This window comes from Diorhabda sublineata, chromosome 3 (genome assembly GCF_026230105.1).
Source record: "Diorhabda sublineata isolate icDioSubl1.1 chromosome 3, icDioSubl1.1, whole genome shotgun sequence".
Taxonomy (NCBI): Eukaryota; Metazoa; Arthropoda; class Insecta; order Coleoptera; family Chrysomelidae; genus Diorhabda; species Diorhabda sublineata.
In genome coordinates, this window is record NC_079476.1 from 30,575,327 (window position 1) to 30,596,889 (window position 21,563).

The 21,563-nt window shown below is 29.3% G+C and overlaps 2 protein-coding genes across 3 annotated transcripts in view; one reads left to right on the forward strand and one right to left on the reverse strand.

The window, feature by feature from the left end:
• The window catches only part of LOC130441541 (tyrosine-protein kinase transmembrane receptor Ror-like), a 120,695-nt gene extending 104,818 nt beyond the window's left edge, over positions 1-15,877 (forward strand). Inside the window, exons 9-19 of one of the 2 annotated variants that reach the window (XM_056775266.1) lie at positions 1,938-2,082; positions 3,058-3,137; positions 3,195-3,310; positions 3,368-3,566; positions 5,804-6,015; positions 8,740-8,836; positions 9,473-9,608; positions 10,729-10,861; positions 11,152-11,347; positions 12,328-12,508; positions 12,793-15,877. In XM_056775266.1, coding sequence (XP_056631244.1) covers positions 1,938-2,082; positions 3,058-3,137; positions 3,195-3,310; positions 3,368-3,566; positions 5,804-6,015; positions 8,740-8,836; positions 9,473-9,608; positions 10,729-10,861; positions 11,152-11,347; positions 12,328-12,508; positions 12,793-12,961 — 1,664 coding nt within the window. In that variant the 3' untranslated portion in view covers positions 12,962-15,877. The remainder of the gene's footprint in view (positions 1-1,937; positions 2,083-3,057; positions 3,138-3,194; positions 3,311-3,367; positions 3,567-5,803; positions 6,016-8,739; positions 8,837-9,472; positions 9,609-10,728; positions 10,862-11,151; positions 11,348-12,327; positions 12,509-12,792) is intronic. The other variant, XM_056775267.1, reaches the window with a different exon arrangement.
• Positions 1-18,544, reverse strand: part of LOC130441542 (uncharacterized) — a 105,336-nt gene extending 86,792 nt beyond the window's left edge. Inside the window, exons 1-2 of the mRNA XM_056775268.1 lie at positions 18,379-18,544; positions 17,945-18,186 (exon numbers count right to left, since the gene is read on the reverse strand). The gene's annotated coding sequence lies outside the window, so the exon portion shown is untranslated. The remainder of the gene's footprint in view (positions 1-17,944; positions 18,187-18,378) is intronic.
• Positions 18,545-21,563: the final 3,019 nt, after the last annotated feature.

Here is a 21,563-nt window from a genome sequence, read left to right on the forward strand (position 1 = left end):
TAGTTTAATAATTTTGGATGTGCTGCATTATTGGTGGGTTGGGATATGATTTCTCATACTCCACATGGAATGAAGTAAGCTTAGAGTTAATACCAAATATAGAGGGAGCTGATAGAGATAAAACGAATATTGGTATAACATTCTCTATCTCTCTTTATTCTGATTATATCGCAATGACGACAAGGTTTTAAGTGGTAGGAACGGCAAAAGAGGAGAATAAGTTTTCATTTTAATAGCGAGTATAGAGAGACAGAGAGTGTAAACTGTTACTCTTTCTCTCTCTCTCTCCCAATACTCCAATTCCACTTATATGCTCCTCTCTCTATTTTTAACATTAATTCTATGAGTAAGAGTCCGTTAACCTCAAAAAATTGTTGTTTGAATTTTTATAATAAAGTTTTTTTTTAATACTGAAGTCTACAATTGTATTTTGTTTATACAGAGAATACGATATTATATAATGAAAAATATTTTTGATATCTGAAACACTGAACACAAGCTGTAATTCTCAATATATATTTTAAAATTGAATTAAATTATGTTTAATGCTAACTCAACTCACTAAATTTATAACTTATTGCAATATAAAACTTTCACTTTGAATTTAATGTATGGCTGGTTTTCAGCATAGATTAAATACTGACTACATATAAACCATTCATAAGGATTTAATCCACACATTATCTAGTAGAAAAAGGACCCCTTGTAACACCGGTAGTGGGCATATTTTATTTGACTTTAAAAGCATTTTGCTGTTTTTTTTTGGTATCTTGTGTTCTCCTGGTAAAATTCACTATTTTCAGAGTTTCCTTTCTGCACGAGAAGTGATCAAAGAATACAGCGAATTATTTTATTAAAAAAAAGTAGTAGAGAATTTGAATAATTTTTATTTAGAGTACTCTCTATCAGTACTTTTTTATTTTCAGAAAAAACAAGAATTTCATTATGCTAAATCTGGTGCTTAATGTCTCTGTTAAACTCGGGTTTTTTTCCCTTGAGAGGAACTCTAATTGCACAATGCTCTCTTCCAATAAAAAAATGACCTTGATTGAAAACCCTGAATTTTTGTCTGGGGGCCATAGCTATAAACCCAATTATCATCTCCAGTTAATTAAGGAAAAGTAATTGCTGCTAAAAATATTCATTCACCGACTCTTTTCAATACAGATCGTTTGTGTAATCTATCTAGTCTTTAGAAACTAATATCGATCTAATAAATTCAATCTTATATCTCTATTGATCGTTGTCTACAAAAAAACTTGACACCGGTAAAGTAGATTATTACATTTTTTATCAAAAATAATGATATATCCATTTTTCAAAATTATGTTTTTACTTGTAGTCTTTCCAAAGTTCTTGTAAATAAACGACTTTATTAAGAGCACATGATCATTCGCGTCCATGCCCTACTGATACTTCAACAACTTTTCAAATATATTTTGCTTCATTTATTCATATGATTTTGTTCAACTTTTTACTTCTTAGACCTTTTTATATGTTTTTTGTTGTGATTTGTCTTATTTTAGGTTTCAAAATATATGTTGATAAAGACCAAAGTAAGTTGCAAAGTCAAATTTTCACCTATTATTTTAAACTGATTTTCTACGAAAAGGGACCTAAAATCAAAACAAAGCACCACAAAAAACATTTATATATAGTATTGATGGAGATATCTATAAAAGGGTTGAATTTGTCACAGATTAAACATATTCACAAAATCGTCAGCATTAATCAAAATTAATTTTCTATTAGCATAGCAAACAAGCTTTGAATTAAATTAAATGCATTTAGAGATATATTAATGTATGTTTCCAAAAATAATTGAAAACTAGATTTTAGAAGTTAGTCCCGCAACATTATGATTTACCTACAAATATAAATAGTATTTTTGTGTAAGTAAATCATAATTTCAAAGTTTGTATTTGTAATTATTTTAGAGGAAGAATGTTATTGGGATACTGGAAAATTATACAGAGGAGTCCAAGATAAATCATACACTAGTAAACCCTGCCTTAGATGGGCACATCAATTTCATATTTCTACTTCGGATAATCCCGAATTGGCAGGTCACAATTATTGTAGGTAAGTAATAATCTAGTTAAAAATTACATGATAAGTTTGACTATAGTTACTAGAGATGCGTTCGCATCAGATTATAATTTTTTTCTCATCTGTTCTGATCTTAAGAAATATAGTTATCTATTGTTAGAAAAATGAAAATGGCATTTTTTCAGATCTTATAGTATACTAACAGCGAAACCCAGCGTTGCTCGGGTTAAGATACATAGAAAACTCCATAACATTCAAATAGTTTGTCCTTTTTCACTTGTGAAAATCACTTGAATTTTTCTCTGTTCACTCTTGTCGCCAATTGATCTTTAATCGACTCCAAACACGATTGAACTGAGTGAATTTCCGTTCATATACCATCAGACACCTAAATTTCCAGTACCAGAACACTATAGAATATTTAGATATACATATATCACGATTTGGTTCTTTTAGATCAATAATAATAATCGTACACATTTTGGAACTTTCCAAATCAATCCAACAAAATTCTAGATCTTTTTCAACCATTTTAACTCGCTTATAATGAATTGCACTCATTTTAGAATTTTCTAGATCATTTTAGATATCTCTAGAACTTTCTCGAACATTACTAACCCATCATAATAAATTTCACTCATTTTGGACATGTCTAGAACGTTCTCGAACATTGTAAAACAATCATAATAAATTGCACTCATTTTGGAACTTTCCAGATCATTCTAAACATTTTTAGAATGTTCTAAATTGCATTCATTTTGGAAGTTTCCAGTTTATTCGGGACATTATTAGAACTTTGTAGGACATTCTAAATTGATTATAAAGGTTGAACACATTTTAGAACTTTCTAGACCATTCAGAAGTCCTCATGCGTTAGAAGAGGACAGAAATATATGTTTTCATGTAGATTGGGGTTGGTGATGATAGAGAAAACTGTGTCTTTACATACTAACAAAGCATGTTATAGATTAGTAGATTCAAAAATAATTGGTTCCATTTATATTTTAGGAATCCAAAAGAATTAGAAAAAGAACCCTTTTGTTATATTGACCAAAATCAAAGAGAAGTATGTGGAGTAAATAAGTGTGGTAATATTAACATTCACTCAAATAAAATAAATTAAATAGTAATACACTAATTTTCAGTTTATGTATTTGGTACATACATTGGAGGCTCGATAGTGGCTCTTATTGCAGTTGTAGCTGCTTTCGCATACTGTTATTGTAATAGAAAAAACAAACTTACAAGAAATCTTCAAAACGTAAGTAAAATATTTAGTGAAAATATATGAATTCATTTACGTGTATTTTCTGCTTAGAAGGATTTACCGCAAGTTAGTAAGAATATTTACGGTAGTCCAGGTCCCAGTGCCCCAATGGAATTGAACTCTTTACTACCGCCTCACCTTCCTCCCCATAGAAGTAATCACGGATCTAACAAAAACAGTATTCAATCAGTGCCTCACTATACTTTTAAAGAAGTCAGATTTTTAGAAGAACTTGGAGAGGGAGCTTTTGGTAAGTATTTTTTTCAGAGCTTCACTTCAAACAGGAATCAGTTAAGTTTTGAATACCAAACGTTAAATATCAAATTGAGATAATTGAACCGGTAATAAAATGAGATTGGATTTTAATTCCTATATACTGAATCATCAATTTTCATTTGGTATTTATTTGCAATAGTATTGATTACAATTTGATTGAGAATTTTCAAGTTGCAGCATGCTTAAAAGTTGATGAATTTACAAGTCTTAAAATTGTATATTGAAATCAAGTTCAACTAATAATCTTGTCATCACAAAATTTCTTTTTTCAAATAATATAAAACCAAAATCATTTTTATATCGTTCTGGAGATATTTTTGTAGAAGATGGAAATATAAATGTAAGTTTCAATAGAACGTCGTAATAAATTGGTTTCCTACTCCACTCTACCAGAGAAAGTGTGAGTGAGGATTCTTTTTTGGCTCAATTGTTATTTGTTCATTTGTGATTGCGCCTCAAGCTGAGATAGTATAATTCTGAAAAATCCCTAAAAAAATAGGTTTTCTTGCTTGAAGTGCAAACAACTCACAACTCTATTTGCTATTTGTACAGTATCAAACAGCTGTAGTTTTATGAAATTGTGGTAAAAGTCAAAAAGAAATTTGTTTGAAAAACCTATTGTTTGTCGATGATAATTTACTGTTTCAGTTGTCCTGTTCGCGTTAAACTTTAGGCTAAAAATTATTTTAAACAAAATTTTTATCAATATGGCTTTGAAAAAGCTACACATCTGAAGAATATCTTTATATAATAGATTTGTATATTTTTTGAGCTTTTATTACGTTTTTGTTGGTTATGTTTTATTTATAGCACGCAGTCGCCCAGTCCAACACCCGAAACATGTCAGTTTTGAGCCTTATGGGTTCGTGATTATAACTTGTTGGACAAAAGTACCACGTGTTTCATTAGTACTTTTTGAAATCATTTATATCTATGTCCGACCAAAATATAGGTGGTCCGACAAGAAAAATGATAAAAAGTACATCTCTTTAGTGGTATTTTTTTCAGTAATATTATTGATTAAGTAGCATCGGTTCTCATATGGCTGCAACGAAAGAGAACGTAATTTTTTTTAATTACAATTCAGAATTATTTTTTCCACGATAAATTCCTTATAGCAGGAAGAATGATAACCTAAAATATGATCATCGAAGGTTATGGGTAGCACAACGTTGCTTTCAAATAAGCCTTGCATGATTTCAAAATTTCTGGTGTAAATATTTTGATTTGTTCTCTTTTTCCCTCAATAGCAATAAAACACTCCAAAATTTTTTCTAATCCACTTTTAAATTGAAAAAAACACTTAACCAAAATATTTTTCAAATATAATTCCCACGTGAAATAAATTTAAGCGAAAGTATACAGATGAAACCGGATGTGCTTTTTCCTTCTTCTTTTCTCTATATATGTCATATATATAAAAGTCCGCTATAGAACGACGTTCTGAAATTCTCATCACCACGAAAATTTAAATTTACACGAAAAATAAATTTAAATTAAGGATTGTAATAAAAAGAATTGAAAAAAATTATTATTACAAAAAAATGTTTTCTTAATTTTGCGCCAGTTTTTTTGTCCGACAACATTACCACAATATTTTATAAGAAATTATTTATTAGTACGACAAAAATGGCAAGTGCTACAGGCATGAACCCATAAAGTTCAAAATTGACTTTTTTCTGTCGTCGAACTTGGTGAACGCGCCACTTATTTTATCGGACAAGTTTACCTCGGTGTTTCACACACAATTTTTAAACACTGGAAAACATGGTAAGTGTTATAATTACGAACCCATAAGGCTCAAAATTGACATGTTTCAGATGTTGGACTGGGAGAACACGTCCCTTTATTTGTCGCGTCCGACAGTGGCTATGCTACATAATCTCATTAAAATTAAAAAAAAAAATGTGTTATCTGAAACCTTGAAGGCTAAAAAATGACAGGTTTAAGTAGTTTCCAAAAGCAAACACGCCGCTTTCGTAATGCGCGGCATGAATATTCGTGGTAGACTGGCCAAAAGGAAAACCCTTAAATAGGATTTAAAAGTGTTATAATTATGAGGTCGACCTCATTGATGGCCCAGGAATTAAATTAGTTCATGCATTTACTTAGACATTCCTACATCCACAAAATATTCTCCAATATTATTCAATTTACTCATATAGTGATAAAAGTTTATAATCAGTTAATGTATATTTTATCTTTTTATAGGAAAAGTTTATAAAGGTGAACTCAAAGCGAAGACTGGTAAAATGTTTGTAGCTGTTAAATCATTAAAAGAAAATGCCAGTGCTAAAACTCAGGCAGATTTTCAACGAGAAATTGAATTGATATCAGAATTAAAGCACCCTAATATCATATGTCTATTGGGTGTTGTTGTGAAACAAGAACCAATGTGTATGTTATTTGAATATATGTCTGAGGTAAGTTCAAATTTGAAACAATTGTCATATATTAACTTTCTTTTGTAATTGATCAATTAAATGAAATAAAAGTAGAATTACATCTATGAAGATTACAAGATTACCTCTTAAGAACTACAACTTAACTAGACAATGTTATTTTTATTGAAGTATCGAGAAACTGTTCCTTGGATATTATTTAGCAGAAGAAAAAAATCCAGTGAAACATGTCAGCACACAATTTGACTTTGACGAAGACCGACTGAACGATATTTTTCCAAAATTTGTGGTTTTAATGTTTAATTGAAGATAGAACCATACAAATAAATATGTTTATAAATTTTATCAAGCTTCACTATCAAAATAGCTTACAAAAAAGTGATAAATATTTCAAAATTGTACACTTTTACTTTTTCTTTTATGTACATAAACCTCAGATATAGTCTTCTATCATGTTTTCATTGTATTGGTCTTGATAACGCTGTTGGATGTTCATATATGTTCCGATGAAAACGTTCTCCTTGGTCTTCTAAATACGTTTCCATATTGTTTATAAATTTATCTAAACGGGTATGGAGTATATGAACTTTCAATGACATCCTGCAGCCCATGGCATTAAAATTTTTTAGCCTATCTTCATCTAACTTTTTGTAGTTTTCAGCTTTGTTGTTTCCAAAAAAATACAGAAATTGCTTTAAAACTGTTCCAACTCGCTTTTTGAGTACGATTCAGTAACATTCGAAATTCTTCATCGGTGAAAATTTGTCTAATTTGTGGACCAACAAAAACCCTCGTTTTAACCTTTGCTTCTGATAATTGAAAAAACTTTCAAGTATCCTAACGTTTCTGAGGTTTGCTCGAGTTTTTTAACAAATTGTTTCATTAACCCTAGCTTAATGTGCAGAGGCGGCATTAACCCTCTTTCCGCTTCAACAATCGAATCATATTTTACGTGTTTTGTTGTCTTGGGGTCTCATATACACTGCAACCGAAAGGATCTATTCCCAAATTTTGTTCTTACCGGCCATGACCGTTGAATATAGTGCTTAGCATCAGTTCTGCTATCCCATAAGCACAGGTAACACGGATACTTTGTATATCTGCTCTGTACTCCCATCAAAAATCCGACCATTTTGAAATCTCCAATCAGCTGCCAGTTATACTCGTGTAACTTTACTGATTTAAACAAAATTTCAACACTTTCATAATTTTCCTTTAAATGTACTTATTAATCAATTGGAAGAGATTGGAATTTATTTCCATTGTGTAATAAAATAGCTTTGAAACTTTTTGTAGAGTTGTCAACGAATTAACGCTATTCGCTAGGAATACAAGGTATGCCAGTTTCTTCGAACATACCTTTTATGTCGTTACAAAAACAAAGTCTATCTTCTTTTATAAAAAACGTTGAGAACGTTTCATGTCTAGTTCGCTGATCTGTGATATTAACATCAGCAAGTAAATTCCACTGTTTTAAACGAGAGCTTTATTTTTCGTTAAAATCTTCTGTAGTTATAAGATAGTGTTTTCATGGTTCTGATATAGGTAAAAATTGCTTATCAGAATTCCTTCTGTTAGAACTAAGATATGAGCTACTTTTTTGAGATAATTTTTTCGGTTGCTCCGGTACTGGTCATGTGCAAATGGAGAAGAAGATTGAAGGTCGGGATAATCGAGAGGTTTTGTATTTTGTTCCTCTACGTCTTTTATTCGGTTTAACAATGCGAAAGTAGCAGTCATAGATGTGGTCTTTCGGTTCTCGCCAGATTCTTGGTATTGCAAATTTTATAGGCCTTTTCCCACCTCGATACCAAACTGAAATAAAGAAATAAAACTTAATATGTCTATAACATTTGATTTCGTGATATATTGAAAATTGCTCACCTTCCAAATATCTTTTGCAATAACTACAAGCAACATATGGGCCCATATGCTTCGTAGGCTTCACAGAGAACGTGAGAAGTCTTTATATCATATTTTATGTCTCGAAACTGTAATGAATTGACCACATATAAAACGAAATGCATCAGCATCATATTTAAACCTTCGCGATAACATTTTCTAGACATGTACAAAACATCTGATCATTGTTTATCACGAGAGTGCCATCTGGAGGCACGGAGTAAATGTAAAAATCCTACTCTGATCTCGCAGTATTTTTGTATTAAAATTTGAAAATGACTATTATTTCTATAATTATTACATAAGCAAACTTTATATCAAAAAAAGGTATTCTCTTTTTGTTTTTGTGTATATTTGACCGAAAAATCATAATATAAACTTTAGGGCAAAGAACAAAATTTTTTTTTGAGTCGTGTAATTAATGTATCATACAAGATAATTAGTTTTATGTGATTCCTTACATAAATTTTAAATTCACTTATAAAATCAGCTTATATCCATTACAATTATTAAAACAGTTGAACTTATGTGAGGTCTAATTTATTATTTTTGACATTCACCTTTGGTTGTATCCATCCATATTCTCTAGGTTCTAGGTACACAACATTACTTAGGTTTTCGTCAACACACCTACAGATGTGTCTAGCATTTGTTATGCAAATTTTACAAACAAATATTTATTTCTAACCAAATTCACCTAACAACATACTAATACAGCCACTTTTGCCAATTACCAAGTTTGAAAAGCCTACATAATAAAATGTTTTATGGTGAAATATTAATTTACAGTTTATCACATAAATGTTCGAAAGTTAATTTCATATTTAATAATTATTGTTTTAGGGGGATTTACATGAGTTTTTAATATCAAACTCTCCCGAAGAAGGGAAATGCTTAACACACAATCAATTCTTAGATATAGCAATTCAAATAGCACAAGGTATGTATTATTATAATCACACATTGTAATATAAATGTTTTAATTTTTACTCAATTTCCTTTCCTCTAATCATAGCTTTCCTTTTGCAAATGATCTGATTTATTTCATATTGAACTGATAATATCAGCTCACCTGTTCTCACTTTGTTAGTTTGTTATCGTGGGCCAAATAGAATGACAAACTGAGACATGCATTAAGTTAACCCAAAATGTACAAGTCAATAAAAAGTAAAATAAAAATAAATTTGAAAATGTTAACAACGATGTTAATCACTAGGCACTAGTAGTAAATATACCCTCAAACTTTTGACTCATTTGTCAAATAACTGAACTGAGTTAGGGGGGGGGGAGGTAAATATCTCAATTAATCTGATTGGAGTAAAATTAAATTGGACGTAGAATTGAATAAGCTACACTTAAATGAGTTCAAATTATCTGGGATTTAATGCAAAAAAAACGATACTAATATTACAAATAAGTAGATTTCAAAATAAGAAAATGGTGTTTTTTAAAATTAATTGTTGATGAAATAAATAATTTTTTATCTAATTTACTACCATATGTGAAAAAAGTCAGTTTTATATTGGTATTGACAGTACATTTATGAAAAATAACTTTAGCTTTAAATATGTTTAAGGTATGGAGTACCTTTCTTCAAATCATTATGTACACAGAGACTTAGCAGCGAGAAATTGCCTTGTATCCAAAGATTTAGTGGTTAAAATTAGTGATTTTGGATTAAGTAGAGATATGTACAGTTGCGATTATTATCGGTAAGCTATGCATACAATACAAAAAAGTAGATTAAATTATTATTTAGGGGATTTAATGGAAATTTATGAATTGATTTGTAATGACTCATTATTTTAGCTTAAAATAATTCATATCAAATTTATAATCAAATTTAAATGAATCTATTTACTTGAAATTTCATACATTCGCTTAAGTTTGATGACAATATATGCGTGGACCAAAGGAGAGGTACACAAAACATTTAACCATTTAATGGTAATGAATTTAACTATTACATAAAAACAGTTTCTAAATTTCACTTACGATTACTGTAACACTATTATATATACACGTGTTGTTATATGGCTATAATTTTTTTAAAATTTCGTTTAATTTTTAGCAATTTAACTTTGAAATAAAACCTTGAAAAGAGTCGTGCTGTAATGTATCTTCGGGCTATGATAGTTGACCATAGTCTAGTCTTTATATTAAAACTATTTTGTAAAAAACTATTTATTATGCAAAAAAATAATTAATTAGTTTCTTTGGTTTCAATAATCCGACTACCCTATATATATATATATATATATATATATATATATATATATATATATGTAATTATATATATAATGGTCCCCAAAACAAGAGGTTATATTTCTGCCTGGGTTACATTCGTGCAATATTGCCTGATTTTAAATAGAAAATTATTATGTTAGAACACGTGCAATTTAATTTTTTCTCAACATATATGTTTATAATATGTTCCTTCGATGGTTTAGATATATATAATTCCTCTAAAATTTATACATAAATAATCACAATACTCTTGTCAGAAGATTCCATGAAAATTATATCCCTCTGTAGAAATTTGCAATCCTTTGCAGTACTATTATATTTTTAAAATTGCTTCAATTTTTAATGCATCAACTTTTGACGCCATCGCCCATTTGTTTAACTAGGACTCAAGTTTTGTATTCAATTTTCAGTACACATTTTAGTTATCAAATTTTTATATCAAATATTACATTTAAATCCTCCAATTTATAATATGGAAAATAATATTGCCCCGTTATTTCATGATAATTATTATTGGGACAATAGTTATCATAACATAAAAATAATTGCAATAATGGAAAATGATTATTGTTATTTTTTTTCTAGTGTACAATCCAAATCACTGTTACCCGTTAGGTGGATGCCACCTGACTCTATATTGTATGGAAAATTTACTACTGAAAGTGATGTTTGGTCATATGGAGTAGTTTTATGGGAAATTTATAGCTACGGATTACAAGTAACTACTAGCTATTCATAAAACGAATATTTCATTAAATACATGCAACCAGTTATGCCACAAAATTTATCACTTAATTTTTTATTCAATTTTGTCATCTTCATTAGATACTAATAAGCTTCAATGGTCATTTATTATTGTTATAATAAAATTGAGGAGAGCATCATTGTGGTTAAATGTATTTTGAAATAATTTTTTCATTCTACATCCGTTATGATTATTCAGATATGTGAATTCACATTGTATTTTGAAAATTATCAAATTGGTTATCATATATAATATGATTTTAGCCTTATTATGGTTATAATAATCAAGAAGTTATAAATATGATAAGATCAAGAAAATTATTACCTTGTCCAGACGCTTGCCCTAGTTATTGTTATGCTCTTATGGTAGAGTGTTGGGCAGAACAAGCAAACAGAAGACCAAATTTTAGCGAAATTGTACATAGATTAAAAATTTGGCGACAAAGTGGATCTACAAATGGTAAGTAGGTTTCTATATAAAATTTTTTATTTTGGGTATAAATACTTACGACAATAATACTGACGTCAAATAATTTGAAAAGGAATCTTGTTTACACAGGCTTTTACTTATAAGTGTATGCATTGGTGTCTTTGAATAACTTTTTCATTTTTCTTCTGTTTTATACAACAATGTTCTCGTTTGTTTATGTTATATATGTAGATACAGTGTATCCTATTCATTTATATATACATGTATTGATATTAATATTATTACACTATCTGATCATTGTTTTAAATCTAATTTCACAATTTTTTGTTTACTTATTTATCTTCATTAACGTTCGAGTTATAATGTACCATATATTGGTATTTTAAAAAACTCCTGGACACTTTTATTTTGAGTCCTCAACCCGCAACACCATTCGAAATTACATACTAGGAAGGACAATAATGTCAACAATGATAAATAATAATTAAATGTTCTACTGGATTCTCATTCCACTTTACCACATTGTGACGGGATTTGTGAGTGAGGATTTATCTTTGGAAATATAAAACAAAAAATAAAAATAAATAAAATAAACGTGAGATGAGAATATATTTCGAAAATACTTTTAATAATCATTTCCTTATGTGATACATTCAAGTGGCCTTCAATATTACTGGATTTATTGCCAAATGGTTTTGTCCTATGAGGTTATTTAAACAAAATGTTTATCAACATGGCTCAGGAAGAGCTACAAATCTTAACAAACGAAGAGAAAAAATTATTCAATTTTGTGGTACAGTTACAGCTGAGCAAATAAAACGATCTCTTTTCAAAAGATTTAGACTATTGAGATAAGATTTTGGTTATATTTTCTTCATTTTCATTTTTTAAATTATGAAGGTTATTCATGGTATTTGTTACAATCTGTCCTCGTAGTGTAAAAAGTTTTGTCACTCGTTTCGAAGTTAGGTACATTGAGACTTCATTTTCAATAAGCCTATGTATTTTAGGAGCATACTTTAAAACAGCTCCTACGCCACAGAAATATAGTCAAAGTTTAAAATCGAATCATACGTCTGATTCTCAATCTGGATGTCCTGGAGATATTCAGATGTCTTTTACCTGGGAACGGGATCGGCACAAACCTACATCGAGTAGGTTAAATGATAGTCAAAGCAGTTTAACGTCACGGTAAGTTTAAGAGCAATGCGACTTTTCTGAAACCTTCTATAATGCAATATATTAATGTGAAAAATAGACTATATATATATATATATATATATATATATATATATATATATATATATATATATATATATATATATATATATATATAATTTAATTGATTACTGCTATATATTTGAGATATAGGGACCAATGAAAAATTAATTTTTCTTATTATATATTATATTATATATATATATATATATATATATATATATATATATATATATTATAATTTCTTTTTTTATCAGGTCTTCAAGTTTGGGCAACACAACACAAAGTACAGTAATAAGCAACGAAATTCATAGAGAAAAACGTCCAAAGAAGAGTATTGATTCTTTAGATAGGCTTAATCCCAAAAATACAGTTGTAAGCAGTAGCGGTAATGGTGACGGAGTTGAAACTAAAATTACGTTGTAAATATTTAAAATGATTATTAATACATACCGTTATTGAATTTAAAAAATATCCATTATTACATTTTGTCTAAGTAACTAATTTTATAAAGAACCAACAAAAATCATGAATCTCTATAGTATTTATTATTCAAAATTTGTTTGCCTATACCAATATGGTTTTTTGTGGTGAAATATTTTTTAATTGAAGTATAGATTATTTCAGAAACAGAATCGTTTTTATAATAATTCGAATATTATATTGAATGTAAGCAATACGCGAATTATTACCTTTTCTTTCAAAATTTCATTTTTAAAAACTATATTAACACAACGTTACAATTTTTTGAATAAATTACATTAATCTCAAACGATTGAATTAACTAAATTCATTAATGAATGAATTAAAAGGTTTTTACAACAATTCCTATTTATATTGAAATAAATGTTGATTTAGTATTTATGAAATATAATCTTTTTATGTTTTAATTTTTGAAGTAGTCCGGATTTTCTAGATGCAACTCGTTTAGGTAAAAAATAGTTCACACAAAAAATCGTTCACTAGTAACAATATACAAATAATGAATTTGGAAATGTTTTCATGTATTTTCACCAGCGTCAGATTAAGGAGCTAGCGGGGCGGAAGCCCCAGGCTCCGTGTTAGTAGGGGCCCCGCAAAATTTTATATCATTTATGGAATGAGATTTGAATTTATTTTTACTTTTAATTTATATTCACTTTGAAACTAATATATTACATTTAAAAAAGTTAGAGCTGATTTGGATTTCCTTAAGTGGGCCTCTGTTCAATTTTAGCCCCAGGCCCCACTACTTTTTAATTCAACGCTGATTTTCACTGTTTTCTGTTCACTTTGTTTATTTTTGTTTTGGTTCTTTAAGAACATTGAATACATTCAGTCACTCTTCGCCAAAAATTGTATACAACAATTTATTTTAAATCATATTTTTTTATCAACTTTATAAAAGTATGTATATTAATGGGTCATTGTTATTCATTGATTCAATCTAAATATATGTTATCTATTTAAACTTCATGTGTAATTGTTGGACTTGTTTAAGTTATTGGGATTTATACCAAAGAAGTCAATATATATTTTGCAATGTATGTAGCTAATAAGCACGATACAATATCACACTATATATTTTAAATTCAATTTCTTATAGTTTTTCAAAGGAAGTGTCAATTAAAAAAGAATCATAGCAGTGATGCACCCGTAATTCATGAGTTTGCCTCCCCTAATCATTAAAATTAGTGAGAGGATAAGTTTGATAGTCCTTGCACATATGACGATCTGTGTCGACGTGAATATCTTAAACTACTGGTAGTATTTTTCTGGAAATTTGTGTATAAACATTACCTGGGACTCTTTTGAGTTCAAATATCACTATCACAACTTCTTTTTATACAAGATGTGGATCTTAACTGTTTCGAACAACCTAGTTGTAGATTTACCCAGTGATGTTGCCTCTTAGAGGCCAGTACCTTAGTGTCTATCATCTAAAACTCTACCACGTGCTCCAATGGACATCTTCTATAAAGGATATTAACTTGACATAAAACAGGTTTTTAAAATTTCAAAATTACATTCCAAAATAATCCACAATCATTATTATGATATATAACTCTTCTATTTTCTAACTGAATTTCATCATTACCATAGACTTTTTTGAAATTAATTTGCGGATCATACGCTGAAACCGATGTTAATCGACACAGCTCGTCGAACCAGTTCAGGAAATACAAAAATCACAACGTGAGTCCGAAAAATCTCCCTAACTGTTAGTTTATAAATAAATTCAAATAAAGAAGTATTAATCAAAACAAGCACCTTATTCATTTCCACTATTGTTGTTAGCTAAAAATTGAATATATACTGACTCCTTTTAAAAAAAATATTGATTTAGTTAATTCATCTAAACATAAATGCTCTCATTATTTTTAAAAAATGGGATAATTTCGATTCATTTGCATATTTCTTTACATTAAAGGGGTTGTAACATCACCTGGGGTTCCTATAAAGTGAAGAAGTCTCTGAAAGTATAACTGAATCATTGGAAGTGTTGGTGGTATAATATCTTCATTACCACAGTTGTGAATACACACTTCATCTTTGAATTTAGGGTCATACTATTTCTGAGTGTCACATATACTTTTTGTTGCGACTATAGTTGGAATGAAATATTATCTTGAGGAAGCAAGTCAATTACGCACGTCGTGAGTAGTATTCTCGCCCATGCAACAAAACAGTGAGAATCCGAATTTATCCAGGTTCTTTGTATATGCTCCAACAAACATAGAATCTCTCTTTTTGTAAATATCATTAAAAACATATCTTAACAGTTTATTGTATATAACATTCAATTGTTTTGAATTTTATTCTCTTTGTTTTCATATTTTAAACCGTTGTTTATAATTTTGGTGTTTTTTGCCATTTTTTGCACAAGAAAATTACACTTTAATTTTTTGAAATCACAACATTTATGTTCCTTATAAATAAGTATACTTTAAATTTTGCAATGGGAGGATTGGATTGCATTAAATCATCATCAACTATTTTAGTTATAATCAGAAAATTATATGAAACTGAAAGACTCATCCTTCAAATACTGTTGGTGTTGTTATCGATTGGAGTGGTGATAGAGGTTCGCATTATACTATTCAATTAGTTTCATACAAATATATGGCAGCTCAAACTAAAAAAATTTATAGTAATTGTATTTTTGTAAATAGTTTAGTAATTACAGTCCTATTATGCCAAATTTTTTATATAATATTAATTAATGATGTACCAAGTTTCCTTGTTTTATGGTTTGTATGTTTTATTTTTTGCTAAGTTTTTAAATGTCAACAAATATTTATAAAACTATACTGTGTGTTTGTGTGATTTTATATTATAAATAAATGTAACATTATTATTAAACTTTAATTTTATTACATCAAGAATCCTCAAATGTTTCAACAAGCTGCTACTTTTTTCAAATATCACCTTATCAGTTACTGGTGTATGAAAACATGTTTCAAATTGATTGGTCGAACTTTTCTACATTGAAAAAAAAATGATAAAAATATCATTGTAGGCCAAGGTCGATAATTTTTGAAAAAAAAAATATGAAAAAAGTCACATATCAAAATTGTAAGTAGTAAAAACATCCACAACTTTTGTATTTACAATTTTTTCACATAACCTTCAAATTTCTCTGAAAAATTGATGTAACCAAGTTTTCAGTTTTTATTATCATCTTTTACAAAAAACATTATTTTTCGCGAAATTTGGTGAAAACTTACCTTTTCATGTCCCAAATACACTGTAATTTATGTGATTTGAATTATTATTTTTTTAACCTTATTTTGACAACTTAGCAATGAAAAAGTTTCAGTCGAACATTCTCCCCACAAAATATCAGCTTCTTTTAACAAATCTGTGAGATTTTTGTTCATTGAAATCTCAACTTTCTGTAATGTAAAAAATATCACCATCACCTTGGTAAATTTTCTCAGAAAAGGCCAAAAATTTTCTTTTTCAATCATTAAATTTGTACAATTATTAGTTATTTTACATTCTAATTACAGGAAAAATGTGAGTTTCCATGTTACATTGATAGTCTCAAATTTTGATAAATATCTAAAAATTGTACATAATCATTGAAAAAATTTTCTGATATGAGTTTTTTTTCGTTGTTTTGCATTTATTGAGAAAATTTATTATGGTGATGGTAATTTTTTTACATTATTAGAAAATAGATATTTCAAGGAATAAAAATCTCACAGACTTCCCAAAAAAGTTGATACTTTGAGGGGAGAATTTTTGATTGAAAATTATATTTATATTTAGTCAAAACAATGTTAAGAAATAAATATTTGATATCAATTGAATTACAGGGTATTTTGGACATAGAAAGGTGAGTTTTCACCAAATTTTGTGTGCAATCACTTACCTGGTGTAGTCAAGGGACCATCGAGAGATATGTATTTTTGCATGCCAGCTTTTGAGTACACCAGGTAAGAGATTTCTGTTTGGCGATATCAATCTCTCTATTGATCAAGCTATGAGCAACTTAGGATTTAGTCTTCTTGAACTACCAAGTGTCTAATGTGTAAGTTACTGACAGTTGCCATGCCACCTGAGCGACTCCATTTTCAACCCCCAACCTCTATATGCTTAGGGCTGTCAGGCACCCTTCAAATTATTCTTAACAACGCTCAAACAATAGTATAAGATAAAATTTTCACCACTATACAAAGATGTGCAGAACAAGTCTCTATCTCTCAGTATATCAGTAGAGAAAGCTTTTAACATCTGTGAGCTTCCTTGGCAATTTTTTTTTCAACTTGAAACAAAACTGGACACTAATGCATCGAAACAAAACTGGACACTAATGCATCTAAATATGATCTCACTCAAGTAGTCAACTGAGAAGTGTGAATAGGTTATAACCTGACCTTGCTTATCTCAACACAGTTGGAAATATATTATTTAAAACAGATGCTGCATAATTGCTGCTATAAGATTGATTCCATTTTTTTATCATGTGAATTCATTCAGTTGTAACTAACTCTTTAACAGCCAACCTAAGTAAGATACCCCATTTTTTTTATGATGAAAATTTTCAACTATAGAAATTGTTACTATTTTTGATTGTAAAAACATGATAAATTAACATTTTTGTATAAATTTTTTGTTGTAGATTATGAAAAATATATAACAACTCAATTTGATTATTTGGTAAAAAGTTATCAACAATTATATGTGAATGAGTGCATTTTCATGAAAATTTAAAGCCTTGAAACCAATATGTTTTCATTTTTATTATTCCCATAATTTTTTTTTCGTAAAAATCGGATTTTTCAATATTCTAGAGCCAAAAAAAGAGGGGACCAGGAAAGTATAAAATTACCCTAACTTTTCCTTGTTACTTTGGAAAATATAACTAAATATGTGAATCACAACCAAGAAGGACGATATCTAATCAAAAAAATAGAAACTCACCTTTTGAGAAATAATATGTTTCATTCCATTAGGTTATTTGGCTTTGTAATCTATGTTGTCATAATGATGGAAGATGAAAAAAAGATTTATATATCTCACACATTATATATATTTGGATTTGAACAAAAACATAAACTTAAAATAAATTTTGCTAAACATTACTTGGCAATAGCTCCATTCCTGCACATTCCTGGGCAATTTTAATGCCCAAAGCAAAAATTCCAATCGATTTCAAAAGTGCCCTAAAACAAATTAATATAAATATAATAAAAAGCAGGTGTTATGATTTTCTTATCATCAAAACGTACTTTCCATTTCATATTTTAGCTACATAAAGAAAAATGTTCAAATAATAATGATTAGATATGGTCTCAACTTCACATTGACAGAAAATTATTGGGCACGAAGAAATATGAAATAATATTAATACATACCATTTGAATTCATCTTGATAAATTGCTTTGAAAAAAGATGTAATTCCTCCTTGTTTAACCATATTAATTTCAATAAACCTTAACGCAGTATATTCTCTATAAGAATGAGGTTAGTTAGATGTCATATGTCAATTAATTGGAGTCACTAACAATGTCTCCAACTAAAAAGTGATAAATACCACTACGTGTGCAATCTTTTCTATTGAATATTTCAGGATGTCATTAGCCATATTGCGTGGAGACATATATATATATATATATATATATATATATATATATATATATATATATATATATATATAACTTCATATTTATTTGGCTGACATTTATAAAAAATGCCTTTGTTCTGTTCGGTGATAGGATGTTCGTAACGAGCAGAAAAGGATCAAGTGTGGTTTTCATTAATTCCTGCTATAGTCGCTTTCTAATTACACAATTTTAGCATACAATCGAGCTAATGGATGCGCAATGCTTAAAAGCCACGTTCCAAATTGTCGTTTTTAAGATCTGAACGTCGAGCACAATTGCATTTTTCTCTTTCCAATCAAATACCTGATAAATGTTTGGGTTTCATGAGCTTCTAAATTGTGCTTTCAACCCAAACTGTAGAATTGAAGTTTTGTGGTCATTAATTTCAAATTCATTTCGATTTATTTAAACTTAAATTTGTGTTTACTTATAACAATATTTTGCTATATTATTGTATTCAGGAGACTAATTGGGAATACGCACTCAACTCTTTGCATTCCAGGCTAATAACTCATAGAGAATACCAATAACTCCAGCAAGAACGTACCCGTAAGGTAGAAGGAAAGTGGAGTCATTGCTATAAAGTAAAACATTTATTTCTTAGATATTTCATGAAGAAATATAATTGAATTTATATAATGAAGGGGAAACATAAATTTTAGAGCTTAAAATTTCTTGAAGTGTGATATCTTTCGAAACAATTACGCATCTGCATTCGAGGTTTACGGGGACAAGTATTACAATAATCCGAGGTTTCGCTTCTTTGATCCTTTTATCGACAATCTTTTTTTTGTCTTTTCGAATATGTCCAGTCTTGTTTCATGTGCTGAAGTGGAAGGTCTTAATCGATCTTTGCGGAGCTTACCTACTAACTGATTAACTAATCTCTGGATGAACTTCAAATGGGAGAATGGTTTTTCGTTCTTGCTTTTTTCACATTTATTTATGCATTTAAGGTAGATATCCCCATTCCCCAAAAGAAAATTTTCTTCCATTATCAGAGATTTTCTTAGGAAACAGTATGACATGATGCATTTTTGACTTTTCCGTATGGATCCTGCGCTAATTAGGGTTTCTTCATGGGATCAGGTATGCCCTTACGATTGATTTTTATTGTACTTAGTATAGAGTTAACAAAACGTATAAGTGTATGCCTCATTTTAGACTTATTCGGGTTGTACGTTATAAAACTAATTTTACCTTTTTTATTTATATTATATTTTATTATCGATTCGTTGTCACCTATATCTGGTCCTGGTATAAAATATTCCTCAAATTTTGAATTGATATATTCATAAAATTACTGACCCGTTGAATTCGTGTTCTGATATCTGTTTTTCTTCTAGTGAACACATTCTAAAACAATGGTATTTGCACTAGAAGACCAATAATCCTGTACATTTGGAAAAACTATAGTTCCCATATTCAAAAGTACATCTATAAAGGCCCAAAATGTTTCCTTATTTGTGTCACGTTATGTGTGCCACATAGAATTTTTGGAGTTTTATTTCTCAGTTTGTTCTTGGCGTAACTATTTGTTTCTAACACAATTTCGACCACAAGCTCTTCCGTGAAATACTGCTTAGAAAATTGTAGTGGTTCTTCGATGTTGAGAACTGGTGGCCCTGGTAGTTTATTTCCCGTTGAAAATTAGATTTTTTGCAAAGGAATGTCGCTCATCCTGATATTACTCCATGCCTTGCTGTCTGCAGTTGGTGTATTTTCGTCCTCTGCATTAGATTAAAAAGTAGACATAAGGATAAAACCAATAGAATGGAAGTGAATATCAACAAACAGATGGTAATAAATCGAAAAAAAAACACGGGGAAGAATTAATAGTGAAAGGGCAACAGACGAAGTGAGCATTTTTGAATATCAGGGAGATGGAAAAATAGAGGTAGCGAACATAAGACAGCCAATCAAATAGAATATGCTCTTAATAAGATAATTTTCTGGGAAAAAAATAGAGAAGGCAACCAAAAGTATACATATCGATAACTGTACCCCAAGTTAATATATGAGTAATGGGTAATAAACAAAAAGATACAGGGCAGAATAATAGCAGCGTAAATGAAGCAACTGAGGAAAATAGCAGAGAAAACGATGATGGATACGAACCAATAGGAAATGAAATAGATGTTTAAAATAGTATGGAAACATAAAGAGAGGAATACCACAAAACATAATAAGAAAAGTGACAGAAGCAAAAAGATCAAAGTAAAAGAATGAAACGTAAACCTAGGAGAACAAGTAGCACAGGAAGGGAGAACAGCATGAATAGCAAAGGATTGGATAGAGTGGAAAAAAGGAGGGTGAAAATCCCAATACTCTGAGGCTCGAAATAGTAGTTTTAGAGAAAAGAAAAATGAAATTTAGACTAAACTAAATAATCAGTTAAAATTTGGCATATAATAATTATATAAAAATCCAAGAGAAATAGACTTATCTTATTCTCCAAAAGCAAAATGTACCCTTCTGAATAAATAGTAGTGGTGTCGACAAAAACAAAAAAACTCATTTCCCTCCTGATTTCATATCGAATCAGATATTCACCTCAGGCGGACCTTTACCCTCTCCTACCATATACTAATTAATCATGATACTGTCCAATGTTCGGTAGGTTGAAGTAAAATTACACCAAGTGGAACTTTAGGTAGTTACCAAAACTACTCAATATACAGCATTGAATCATATCGCATTAAATAATAATGTAAACAGAGGGAGAGGCATGCATATAATATAATAAAATAGTGTTTAATACTGCACAAAAACACAGTTATAAAATAAAAATATTAAATACTTCTTCATATTCTACATATTCTTCATGGTATCGTTATGTATGGTGTCGTAATTTAGTGTGAAATATAGAAGCTAAAAATTACTATACTAACAAATCAGTATAATAGACATTCTGCATTTTGGAAGTCCGGATATAC